The sequence below is a fragment of the Schistocerca americana genome, chromosome 1 (assembly GCF_021461395.2).
Source record: "Schistocerca americana isolate TAMUIC-IGC-003095 chromosome 1, iqSchAmer2.1, whole genome shotgun sequence".
In the NCBI taxonomy this organism is placed as follows: domain Eukaryota; kingdom Metazoa; phylum Arthropoda; class Insecta; order Orthoptera; family Acrididae; genus Schistocerca; species Schistocerca americana.
Window position 1 is genome coordinate 933,717,895 of NC_060119.1, and position 14,239 is coordinate 933,732,133.

General features: G+C 39.6%; 1 protein-coding gene across 1 annotated transcript in view; it reads right to left on the bottom strand.

Annotated features, from left to right (window-relative positions):
- The window catches only part of LOC124615424 (pre-piRNA 3'-exonuclease trimmer-like), a 203,156-nt gene that overhangs the window by 26,526 nt on the left and 162,391 nt on the right, over positions 1-14,239 (bottom strand). The window contains exon 11 of the mRNA XM_047143303.1: positions 6,580-6,678. Within this exon, the coding sequence (XP_046999259.1) occupies positions 6,580-6,678 (99 nt within the window). The remainder of the gene's footprint in view (positions 1-6,579; positions 6,679-14,239) is intronic.

Consider the following 14,239-nt stretch of genomic DNA (forward strand, 5'->3'; position numbering starts at 1 on the left):
CATTTAGTGGTGACCCTGACATGATAATACCGCCTAACAAGCTACATGATCACATCGGCTACAGCGTACGCGTAAGCCATCCATGCTGTGACATACACGCGTAAAGACTGCGCCACGTTCTTCTCATGCAACTTACAGAGGAGCTTTGACTCATGTTCAAACCAACAATCACAAGCAAGATGCCAGCAATCCCAGCAGTCAGCTGCTAATCCATGAAACCGCCTCCCTTTCGACAACAAAGCCCAATGCTTTGGTTTGCTCAATTGGAGAGCCAGTTTGTGTTTGCACATGTCACAGCCAACAAGACAAAGTACTGCTACATCATTGCAGCACTAAATGAAGAGATGACCAGTGAAATATCTGCACTCCCAGCCACAGAATGGTACACAACAATTAAAAGTGCACTAATCAAACACTTGTCACAGACAGAGGTCAAGAGACTGGAGAAACTGCTGCGCATATAAAAGCTCAGAAATCACATGCCATTGCAATTACTGTAAAGTCTGTGCACTTTGGCAAACAGTGCACTCAGTGATGACATACTGAGGAGCATTTGGCTGTCACGCCCGCCCACGGACACACAAAAGATACTTATGGTGTGTGCAGGAGATTTAGACACTCTCATGCAGACGGCCGACCATATAGTGGGAATGTATCCGTCTGCATGGGAGGTAGGTGTCACACCACAACCTGAGTCCCACCACACCAATATTTCCATAATTACAGGTGCAACTGGAGGAGCTTACAGCACAGGTCACGGCTCTGCATGCACCAGTGTGCCCACAAAACTATCCAACACAAGTACTGATTCTGAGTGAAGAAGAGCTCCTCACCGCTTATTCCACACTTCTGAAATCCAGTCTGGAACTAGTTCCTCTGAATCCACTCACCATCACAAGCTCCACAGCTCAACACGGGGTCGCAACTGCTCACCGTCAACCATGATGGTATGCTAGTACCACAGACCATTCCATACAGAGGCCAAGCAGTGTAACCTGCCACGTGAAATGAGAAGCATCGACAAGGGCTCAGTGATGACAGCAACTGACTCAACAGATAACAGCTGTCGCCTTTTATCACTGAGCAATACACGAAACAGCCATTCTTGGTAGACACCAGAGCAGCTGTGTCAGTTTACCCGGCCAAATGCCTACCTCGTCATAGTCGTGATGATCGTTGCCTGTTTTCTGCCAATGGCTCCACCATTCAGACATATGTACATCATAGTAGTCGATGTATTGCATCCGATATTACGGGCAGACTTTTTGTCATACTTTGGACTACTTCCAGACCTCAGGCACTGCTGTCTTCTGGACATGACAGTCAACCTAAGCAGCCAGGGTCAATTTCATCACAGTGACTGTGCCAGAATAAGAACAGTAATGGGTGATTCACCGTATATCTCACTCCTTCAGCAGTATCCAGAAATTATGCAGCAGTCATCCGTGCTTGCACTAGTACAAAACAATAAGGTGCACTACATTTTAAGAACACATGTAGCAATAGTGGAAAATTATCTTGTCGCAAAGTGCCACTTGTTTATTCTTCATTTTTACTTTTGGTCACTGTGCGTAACCAGGGAGATATTTCACGTGTTGTCTCTATAATTGTGCTTCATAAATGTTGGAATAAACCTTGTCATATACCCAAGAGTTTTATTTTGGCAATGCTATGTCTCAATGGCCTACAAATCTTCTTAGATACCACAGTATGTAAAATTTCTAGGTTTGTGGAAAGTTTTTTGTTACTGTAATTTGTAAATGTGAGTAGGTTTAAAACTTCCACATAACACCTTCACTTTATGTTTTTTTCCTTCTTTTTTTCCTTTCTAGTAATACTTACCCCCAAGCTATGCATAGCACAATACTAACAGCTCTTCCTCTTTCTGAGCTCAACAACTCAATCATTATGGAGGGATAATGACTTAGTTTTTCAGGATAGAAAATGGGAGGTTGCGGTACAGAAAATGGCCCAGAGATCACCAGTGTGTGTGTGTGTGTGTGTGTGTGTGTGTGTGTGTGTGTGTGTGTGTGTGTGGTGAGTGAAGTGTTATGAAACAATGTGTGTGCAGTGACTGATAGTGAGATATGAGTGAACGGTGTGGCATTACATTATTTAATAAGTTACTTGCAAAAACAAGTATTGCATAGCAGGAGTAAATCTAATGATTATGTCTGACTAGAAGCCTGTAAATATATGTGTATACGAATTACCTTATTTTAAATTAGTCTAAACTTGTAAATACTTTGACATGTCCTATGTCCTTGTAAAAAGAGATCTACGGATGAATAAAGGTACTACTACTACTACTACTACTACTACTGCTACTACTACAAACTTTTTGTTTCTTCCACATTTTTCAGGGCCATTTCATTTCACTTAGTATCTATGGACGGAACCATAAGGTACTAGAAATCTTCTCTGGTATGCATCATCAGGGTGTATACGTGGACAAGGAAGAAAAATTCCCAGATTTTTCCCGGATTTCCCGTTTAAAAAATACACTTTCTCCCGGGTGAAAACACACTTTTTCCGTGTTAAGTGACAGTATATTTTCCCTTATCAATCCTTTGAATGGTTAAGGTTTTACACACGGGCGTAGAATTTCCCGGCACTTTAGAATACAAAACTCAGAGAAAAAGACGCGTTTTGGAAAGATCTTTTATGTCCAGCAACATGAATGTTGCGTATTTTCGTATTACAAAAGTATACATTGAAATTCCACCAAACACCGCATAGTACTTTCTGAATCATTGAAATCGAGATTGCGATGCGTTTCTGTAAGGAGTGATAGCTCATGTCATGTGATCTCGGCCGTCGATGACAGCGGATATTCAGAGCATAGGACACGTGATGTAGTCAGCCAACAGCAACATCACTGTTACGTAGCACGAACACACAAACAGGGAAAGTTAATAGTTTAATATACATAGTGCTGCTACAAGAAAAGAAAAGCTTTCACATATAATATTGGTATCTAAGGTTAATAAGCTGCAAGAGAAGCTATGATTTTGCATATAATGTTGATCTTTCTTGTGCGTGTTACACTTTAAGAATCACACAAATGTGCCAGTAAAATTTTTAATAATGACAAATGTCTGATCTTCATTGTTCAAAATTCTTTTAAATGGCTCATCATCAAAGAGCTGATTTTTGAATGAGAGTCAAACGCTCTGTGATTTAAGAAATTCATGGTACATTCTCGCACATAGTTCAACTTACGTAAAATGATATTATCTTTGAAAGTAATGCTTTTCAAACCACCATTAGCAATATTTTCCCGTGATCTGTTAGAAATAGGTTCTTTTTAGCAGTTGCCAGAGAGCGCAGATAACAGGCGTCACTGCACTTGCGCAGCTACCATGACGCAGGAAGACCGTATGTACGTACATGAAAAACATTGAAAGATCATACATTATGTCATAAAAGAAACAAGACATCGGAGGATACTTCAAGAGCATCGTAATTTCGTGAACCATAACTAAAATGTGCACATTTAAAGTGCATACTTAAAGTGCACATTTGTATGTCCAGATTCCCAATCAAGTAGACCTCGACCTGATATTAAGCTTTTCAGTGCGGTTTTTGGGATGTAAATTTTCTTGGAGCACCAGTACTGTATTATATCGTGTTTGGTTCTTTATTATGGCATAAAGCCATACGTGCTAGAAGATGAAAACATGCACTTGAAATGCAGCAAACAGTTGAAACTAGCCAGTACTGTGGAAGTTAACATTTCGTTTCAAATACATTGACTGCCTCTGCGGAAAAGGTTAATAAAAGTCAAATTTCTTTAGCAAACAGACGAAAGTAATTTCATTATTCTGCAAGGCGACTAATACTTGACTGTCAGAAAGGTGGAAAAAATAAATAAAATCTGAAACTAATGACATATTTTAGCCTTCCCTAATTATGTGAATGTATTTTAATTCACTTGATAGCTCCCGGCCACAGATATCTGTTTTGTTTTCATTTGACGTGAGAGTAAACGAAGGGGAAACAGCAAAATAGCTAAATGTAAACACAGGTCACGTGGGGACTACCTACTATAACCCAGGCTGCTCTGCGCATCAACCTCGGATCTACGATATTTACAAACCGGGTCAATACTAAAAAAAATCGAATTTTCAAAAATATGTTCATCTTGTAGTGCACATCTTCCTGAAAAGTCTGAAACATAAAACGTATGTGTTTGAGGAAATGTAAGACAAGTTATTTGGTCTTAAGTGTGCCAAAGTACAGTGCCACGCCTCTTCATAAAGTATTCTTCTATTGCACGTCACTGTATTTCGCTCTGTGGAATTGAAACGTGTATATTTTGTACTGGATGCCATCAAACTATATTCAGGACAGTGGAAGCTGAAATGTCCTGTGGTGCCTATCCTGCTCCCAGTCGGCCGGTTTGATAGGTTGCCCCTCTTTTTTAAAAAAAAAAATCTCGCAATTAATAGCGGATGGGATTATTTGTAATTGGGAGAACAAGATCTCTTCAGAAAATCTGCACTCTTTATTGCTTATTACCTAATAACTTGCTGCTTTGTGTGACATAAAATTAAATATATAGGATACATAAAACCAATAAAGAAAAGAGACAAGTAACAAAGTACACATACCTTCAATCCTTAGCTCCTAGTATTTTTTTCTCTCTAATCATGCTACAGCTTTAATGGCACGCTTTCCTTTCTGCGAAAGAATCTATTACCTCATCAAAGTTCGTCAAACGATTCACTATATGAAAAATCGAAATATCGTTATCTAAAACTGAAAAAAATGCTAATACGAATAATACCCAAGGCCGGGGTTGGTTCTTGATCTGATTACGTCTATTTTGTCACTGTCTGCTAGATAAAACAACATAGGACTTTCTAATATTCCAGCAATTTTGTAACACACATCTAATAAACGAGACTGTTTTGGCACAAATGGTCATTTTTATAACACGACAGAATATAATTCACGAAGTGCCAATATCAAATGCCTATTAGGCCTACTACAAGCAAAAAGCTTTATGTCAGGAAATAGTTTCACATTTCATTCATATGCACCAGCTTCACAAGCATGAGACTGAAAAGTAGTATTACGAAATTTTTATATAAATTTGGAATTGTCATATTCTTCCATGATTTGTGTGATGTCCCCGTTTCTCCTCCTTCTAACGAACAATCTTGTCATCAGCAATTCTGCAGCTATTCCTACCATTGTCAAAATTTGTTCGTCAATTAATTTCACTAATCTTGCCAGAATCACGGGTTTAGTTATCCCGCAATTATTTTACGGTTAGGCATTATTACATGTTCGTACAACACGTTTTCCGCATTACTTCCAGAATAGAACTTAAGCGGCTGCTAGCCGGGGACTGTACAACTGGTCCTTACTAGTGTAGCGACCTGGCCAAAAATTTTCTGTCAAAATTTCATTTTCTTTGGTACACCGAGAAGATAGTACGTAATCTTTCTCACCTGTTTTTCCTGTCAGTCGTTTATTTCCATTCTGGTACTCTGAATCTATGGACTTCGCTAGTAATTATAACAATGCTGATCATTCGCAAAACCAATCAATCACATAATCAGACAGCGATTGGCATTCATCCGTTCGGCTTTACTCCGCTCACCTCGGGTAGCCCCGACCCCTTTTGTCTGCAGAAAGTTTATTTCTAGAAGTGACGAGGATTCTCCTGACACACACATCACGTACACTATGCACGCTTTCAAAAATCAACTTATGATTCATTCAGAAATCAACTTAAACTGTGTTCAAAAACCAACAGGGAAGCATTTCAAAATAATCGATAGACAAACGTGCGCTGGATGCTAGGCGCTTTGTGAAACAAGTTTTTTCTCCCTCCAGAATATGAATTTGGTGCCCTCTTTTCCCGGTAGCATCTAGCTGCTTGCTGCGACTACTTGCACAGCCAACAGCCACATTCCTGTAGCCAGAAGCGGGAGAATCTACTGCTCAAGCGCGCCTCAACTGCGCATGCATATGAGGCCGCTTGTAACAGTTGTGACTTCACGCTCATCGGAGGCAATTTGTTGTTATGAAGCATTGCATAGTCTTCCTAAAGCCTTTGACACATTTTGCTGTTGGCAGACGCTTGCAAGAGCACTGTGTGTCGTTGTTGTATATGGTGCATTTCCTTTGCAATTTAAGTTATTTTCATTTTTTCTATCGTTTATGTTTTATTGTTTGAAGTATTATTCTGCAGTAGTGGTATACAGTAATTTCCTTTGTTAGGGTATCGGTTCTTACCAGTCAAAATTACAAAAATTTAACTGAAAACTAAAACAATGAAAAATTCCCAGAATCCTAAAATATTCCTGGGTTTTTCCCAGTTTTCTCCTGGACGAAAAAATTCCCAGGCTTCTCCCAGATCTCCCTGTTGTCCCGTGTCATATACACCCTGATCAAGTATTTCCGTTTTCTGACATGTCCACAAGGCCCACGAAGCAAGCAGTGAATCTAATCTAATCGCATTCATTTCCGTCTTATTGTTAGTATATCAATAGTTCAATTATTATATATAAATGTGAGTTCTTTAACATCATAATAACAAAAAATTCAAATAAATTCAATACATACCATAGCATACAGCGAAGCAGTTTGTTATGGCTGATTAAACTGTAACTTGTAACTTTGAACTCTTCATTTTCTTGTAACTTTTTCCGAATCATTCTTGCGCTAGCAAATGAAAAAGAGAAAACATTGATAAATATTACACCAATAAAATAATAACAAGAAATTATATACACATAGTTCATAAGAATTTCCCAAGTTTTTAAATTTTTTTGAAAGAATATTAACTGTTCAATTCTTAAACTGAACCTCATAATGTGTACTCCAAATCCTAACTGTTCCTTCCATATACATTTATGAAATAATAATCTTCCAACAAAGCAGACAAAAATTATTTGAGCAGAACCATTTTCACCTAATATATAAAACAAGAAATTAAAATAATTTTATTTTACTCCCACACCAATTGAAATTATACACAAGGACTCCACAGTAAATGGGGATGACAATATACAAGTCAATGGGCAAAAACATATTTTATATGAAACCAGGGATTCTCAAAACAAGGCTACAGCAGATTCTGTGGAAGAAGTACTACAATTCAGTAAAAGAATTCACACAGGATGAAATGATAATTTGAGCAAGGGGTAGTTAATTTCTTTTTATTGTATGTACATATTACAAAATTGTATTAATATGATGATGCTGTTGTTCAATGTTTATAGTGAAATTTTACCACAATTTTGGTGTCTCTCCTGTACCTGAACCAAATGATTTTGATTATGTACATTAATGAGACTAATAAAACAATATTCACAGTATACACTCCCTGTAATTCTTTTATTTTCAGTCTCTGGTCCACATTCAGGTAGTTCAGTATACTGACAGAGTTAGGCACTCACATACATAACTTGACACCTCATATATTACTACATAATTTAATGCACAAAAGCAAATGCAGCAATAAAGCCTCCATTAAATCATAAAGAATATACCTACATGAAAAAAGCATTCAACTATGTTGTTGCAGATATTCTCTGACTTACTATTGTACTGTAGTACTGTGGAGGTAGCACAAGCAGTGTCTAGAAATCAGAAGAGTGAGACACATACCTGCCATTAACCTTTGATGCGGTGGTGGTGAGTCTAATACTCTGGGCTATCCACTAATCAAACACAATGATGAGATTATTTTCATTCAAGATGGACAAGTGGTCTGTCCACGACTGCACAACTGATGCACTAAAATTTCTTCATTAATGGCAAGAAGAAACTACAATTTGCTATCACCATGACTCACTGAACTATTAAACCATATCTGAAAAAAAGATTGTTGGCTATAACATAACTTATTGACTTCCACAATGGCGTGAAATGCTCAAGTTTTGGTCTTTAGTGAAGACAGCAGACGAAATAATTATATAGTCACTCAAATGATAATGCTGGTAGTGAAAAGCATAGATGTCACAAGAGAAGAGTAAAGTACTGTGTTTGGTCTTCTGGAATAGTTTCACTGTGGAACATAACACTACAGTTCCCTCACTTGTGTGTCACAAAAATGCTGAAATGACAGATAACTGTGGTAATAAACTGCTGAGAGAAAATCAACTAAAACTGCTCAATACAGGAGAGGCAACTATGCATGTTCAATTTTATGAAAATTATATACATGAAATTCCTCCCCGTTAACCTAAATTAGTACATCCTAGACTGCTGGACCAAATAAGTATTCCAAGCGATTGAAAAAAACGAGCAGTTCATTCCACTTTTCGAAAAGGTTGTTGAACAATGCCCATAACTACGGACTCGCATTGCTGATGCCAATCTGTGGTAATGGAACACGATTAATGCTCACGTGTGACTTTAATAATCTTGTCTGGAGAAACCATTGAAAGGTTACCAGCTTCTTGTTAGGGTTAATTTGCAGTGCAACTTTCTACAAAATGATATAGGACTATGACTTCACTCAAGTTAACTTCAATCTTTTTTTTAATGCATTGGATACAGTTTCAATTATGAATAAAATATGAGCTCAAGAATACTAAATAAGCTTTCTGACTGACTTGAGGGCTTCCCAATTGATGGAATTCAGTATGTCATTCTTAATACGAAGAAATCATTAGATGATACAGTAACTTTGGGTGTACCCCAAAGGACTATCGTAAGGCAATTAACATTCAAGATAAGTATAAATGAATGGATGGATAACATCAATAGTTCCATGAAGGTGCATGCAGTAGTTGCCGTACTGAATAGAGAAATTGCAACACCAGAAAATTGGATAAAGTTTAAATTATGGATAAAATATGAGCTCAAGAATACTAAATAAGCTTTCTGACTGACTTGAGAGCTTCCCAATTGATGGAATTCAGTATGTCATTCTTAATACGAAGAAATCATTAGATGATACAGTAACTTTGGGTGTGCCCCAAAGGACTGTCATAAGGCAATTAACATTCAAGATAAGTATAAATGAATGAATGGATAACATCAATAGTTCCATGAAGATGCATGCAGTAGTTGCCGTACTGAATAGAGAAATTGCAACACCAGAAAATTGCAGCAAAATGCAGGAAGAACAGTAAAAGATTGACACTTAGTGCAGGGGCTCACCGTTCAGTTCAACAAAAACAAATGTAATATTTTGTGCAAACAGTTATAGGAAAGACAGATGTTGGGCAATCTCACTAAAAGAATCCTTATGAAATGTAATCCATCCATTCAGTTATGATTTACAGTGTGTCCAGTGAACGAGTCCATGATTTCAAAATTAAATATCTCAAAAACTAAGATCGACAGACAAGTGCAACATAGCATACGTTTACTGTGAAGGCTTAAGAATTTTATACAGACGGCACTGTAGGCTGTGCAGCCCATAACAGTACCAGTGTGCATAATTAAACTCGCCCCCTGCTAGCAGTCTTTGTAATCACATCACAATCTTTCTGTAACGTCTACCACTCACAGTACAGAGATGGCACGAACAAACAATGAAACTTGCATTACATCCTGTAGTGTATCAAACAGAAATGGATTCAGATACCACACAGATCATGTGGTGAATTGCTTTTGGTAGACAGTGTCTTTCAATGTGCCTCACAAAAAGTAGTTATGAGAGTCAGATTGGGTGAATAACGAGGCCAATCCAGACCAGTGTCAGTAAATTTGCACTGACTCTATTCCTGAAGTATTCACAAAGAACGCAAAACACTTGTTCAGTGAGATGTGGTATGGCCCCATCTGGCGTGAATCATTCAGTGCCTGGTTAATCTTCCCAATGCCAGCTGTGTGGCAACAAATAGTTCCAAAATTGCAAAGTAACATTCACTAATGATCTCACATGAAAAAGGGCCACTAACGGCTCTGCTGTATACCACAGCTCAAACAGCAACTTTGAGAGAATGGAGTGGTTTAGTTTCATATAAATGGTGATTTTTTGAACCCCAAAATCCCCAGTTTTGTTTACTCATAACTCCATTCAGGTGGAACTGTACTTCAACTGTGTACCAGATGCAGCCAACATCAATTCTTTATTATCAATCACTGTGAGAAACTGGGTTGCAAAGTCAGCCTTTTGTCACACAGCCTGTGCAGGTATGACCTGGTGGCTTTGGATTTTGAATGAAAGATGTTGGCTCGGTCTCAATCTCTTCTGTGCACTGGAATGCTTCAAATGAGTCTCTGCCAGAGTTCCTTGGATGCATTTCCTTGAATTTTGCTGAATGGTTTACAAGACACATATTCAGGAGAAACTACAGTTTGCCTGGGGCCAACATTCCCCACTAGATCATAAGCTATGCTGCCTGACCAGAATATGGCAAAGAGCTTGCAAATGGTTTTTGCATCACAGGCTTTTGGAGCGTTAAATTGTGTTTCTAAACACCACTTTATAGCCACAGGACTATGATCTAACCTGTGGTATTCCAGAACCACATGTTGTTCAACGAATAAATGATTTCAACTTCTTCCACAGGTACACTAACCCCTTTTCACGGTTCAACGATGGAACTGACTGTGCTAATCTGGGATGCAGCACTTATAGGCACTGTGTATTGCAACTAGTGTGTCATCTATTAGTAACTTTTCCCACTATTTCAAAACTTCTGTATAAAATTCTTACAGCTTTCACAGAAAACATACCACTTGTTGTAATCATCTATCAACTTTTAGTTTTCAAGATATTTAAGTTTGATATGAGAGACTCCTTTGCTGGATACCATGTACAAAGACCTCATTTGACTTTTGAGTATTGTTTGTTAGTCTGCGAATCTTTCCAGGTAGGCTTGATAGCGTAGATAGAGAATTTAGCAGCCCTGTCAGCAAACATCAAGATTGATAGAGATGAGCTGGCACACACATCACAGTGGAATAGTACAGAATGTCATAACATAGGGTGCACGCAAAGTGTGGTGTGGGTTCAGCTGACTTAAGTGTCACGATAGGCCAGGCCTGGCAGTTCTTACACTCATTTTGACAAACTTGTATTAGTCCCTCACCTTACACCATGCTCTGTTTCCACGTGTTAGTGACAAGCATTCGCAGTGGTCACGTTTGTGTTTATCTAAATGCCCATCTCTATGTGGTGTTTGGACAGTCTGCTCCCCCGCAAGTTGACTTGTATGTCGAGTTTCGTCTCCTCTTCTGGGGTTCAGCTCCTGGCTTTGATTCTGAGCCACAGTCGGCTTGTATAGTTTACATTTGTGCTGAAATTGTAGTTACTATGGAACCCGCAATGCAATGTTGGCAGGAGCTGCGACACCTCCAGGAGCAGCAACAAAAGTTGAAGCAGGAGCAGATTTAGGAACTACTACAACACAATATGGAATTGCTATGTACTTATGCCATGCTCATGGCACAAGTCTACAGAAAGGATGGAGAAATATACCTGCAGCGGTTCTTGCTGCACTTCCAACTGAAGTGTATCTTCAACCCAGTTGATACATCTGCCTTGTGCAGCAGTGTGGGATTATACAAAATCACACAGAATTTGAAGCCTTCTATCGAGCTTCAGAAACTTGACTTTGTCAGTTGCTCGCGCAGTATTCTGGTAATCAAATCCGTGTAGTGGCAAGATGATTATAGTTTAACTAGCACCACAAGTGTCCCAGGTAGTAGGATGAAGTGTGGATGGCTGACCTGCAAAGCCTATTGTGCAATGTCATCTCGAGTTACCCAGTGAACTACTTTGTATGTGAACTCACTAATTATAGACACAATAGTGCAGTTAATGCTCTATCCAGAGGTTCATACTAGGGCACTGGTTTTGTCCAACCTTTCTTCAGCTAAGGTTGCTAAGGCTGCGGAATCACATGAACTTAAAGCAGCGGCAATGGACATTCTTCCCAACAACTGCTAAAGTTAGACATGTGCACTAAACAGACCCCCATGCTTTGCTGGGTGAACCAGGTGCCCTTGCCTTCTGCTCATGATTCAAGAGCCGTGACACCATGGCACTGCCTGTCTTCACTCATGTTGGGCTTGGCAGGGATGCGCCAATCAAGCATCATAATTATCACCTATGACTTTTTGGTTTCTTTGTGGCGCTCTCCTTCTGCACCTGTTTCCACTCAATGGGCAAGCTGGCACTCCTGCCTCAACTGTCATCTGATGCACATTCGATAGGATTTCCCACAGGTAGAGACCACATGTGGGGAATGTCACCAAACAGGCCATTTGGCAACAGTCTGTGAAAAGTTAGCAAGCCACAGGAGGTCATCAGAGGCCACAGCGATTTCCCTAGACTCGGAGACCATCTGCCAATGCCACAAGAATCAACTCAGCTCATTCTGCTATGTTGGCAGTAGATGGACGACTGACTGAGTTTCAGGTAAGCCCAGGAGTGACAGTCAGCCTAATTAACTTAGGTACGCAAACACTCTTGAGCTCTGTGTTGCAACAGCCACTACATCAAGTTGAGTCTTATAGTAAACAGTGTACTCCTTTGAGTGGGCAATTATCTGTCTCTGCCCATTGCAAGAATGTGAGATGACAGCTTACACTGTTAGTGGTAAATTCGCGCAAGATGAAGGATATTTTTGGGTTAAATGCCTTTTCTGCGCTTGTCTTCCAGATAGCTGGGAAAGTACAGTTAAAGACTGAATCGACCGCTTTTAAAGATTAGGCTCCTTACTACTGTAAGGTTAGGCAGAAAATTCTGAAGCACACATCTCCCTTAAGCCATCCCCAATACCTGAATTTTATCACCCCCATTCCATTCCCTTCACTATGTGCGATAAGGTCTAAGACGAATTGCAGCATTGGCAAGTCCTCAGCATTTTTTCTCCTACTGCAGTGCTCCATCCCTTTGGTGATGATACACAAACCAGATGGTGCTGTGCATCTTTGCAGTGATTTTAAACAGATGGTCAAAGCGCAATGTATCATGAATTCATATCCACTTCCTTGGCCAAAGGAGTTGTTGGTTATGTGTTTTTCATCCACCGACTTGCGTGATGCATATCTTCAGTGGGTACTGAACACAGCTTCTCAGAAATTCTCAATACTCACTATCCCTTAGGGCTTTACAAGTTTAAGCAAATTTATAAATGATATTTGAAGCCATCAATTCACGACATTCCCTCTTGTGTAAACTACTTCAATGAGTCTGGGTGAAAGGCTCTGTGTGAGAGGAGCATTTACAAAATCTGTAAATAGTCTTCCAATGCATTCTGGAGGATAGCCTTCACTGCAATCTGGAAAAATACAATTTTTTCTTCCCAAAAGTGCATTTTTGGGATATGTGCTTAGCAAATATGTCCTCATGCCTATGGACAAGTGCATCAAAGCCATCACAACCTGCTGATGCCCAAGAATCTGAAGGAGCTCCAGTCCCTTTTTTGGCAAGATTTTTTTATTATTCTAAGTTTATTCCCTAGATTGTGCATATTTACCATCCTCTTAATCGGCGTTAGCAAAAGGGCACCACATTTGTGTGGTCTGAGGACAGTCAACAGGCCTATCAGTCCCTCAAGCGCCATTTGCGCTCTGTCCCTGACTGGCTTCCTTTACACCAGGTATACCACTAACACTGGCCACTGACGCATGTCAGTATAGTATTGGTGCAGTTCTGTTTGATTGGAACCCAGACGGCACTCAACAGCCCATTACTTATGCATCAAAGATGCTTTCTCTTATACAATTTAACTACTCACAGGTGGAAAAGGAGGCACTGGGACCCATTTTTGGCATTATATGTTCCATGTTTTCATGTATGGAGCAAAGTTATTACTCATCACCAACCAAAAGCACCTGGTATTCTTATTCGCCCTTCACTCTAAACTACTGGATCAGACTGTCTCCCACCCCGACCCCTTCCTGTTGCAGAGCTGGGCTCATTTTTTCAGTAATTATAATTATGACATTTGTTACCTGTGCACCACCCAGCAAGATTATGTGGATGAACAAACACAGTTGTCGAATGGTCCTGATATGGAGTTCGATCAACAGGAGGCTCTTAGTTTTTGCTATGCAGAGTGTCTTGCGCAGAAATTGCTGGATTTTTCCCTCAACAGCACAGGAAGCTGTGGTTGCTGACTCACTTTCTCAGAAAATCATGAAAACATAGCAGTCTTCACGGAATGGCCTGATTGCACTCCCTATTTGTGTAATGTTGGGGTATTGTTAGTCAATGCATTGTCAAATCTTACATATGTTGCCGAACTGTCCTCCATGACGTCAAGACACATTCACATGTTGTTGGTTATTTTTGCTACTGAGGATTCTCCTT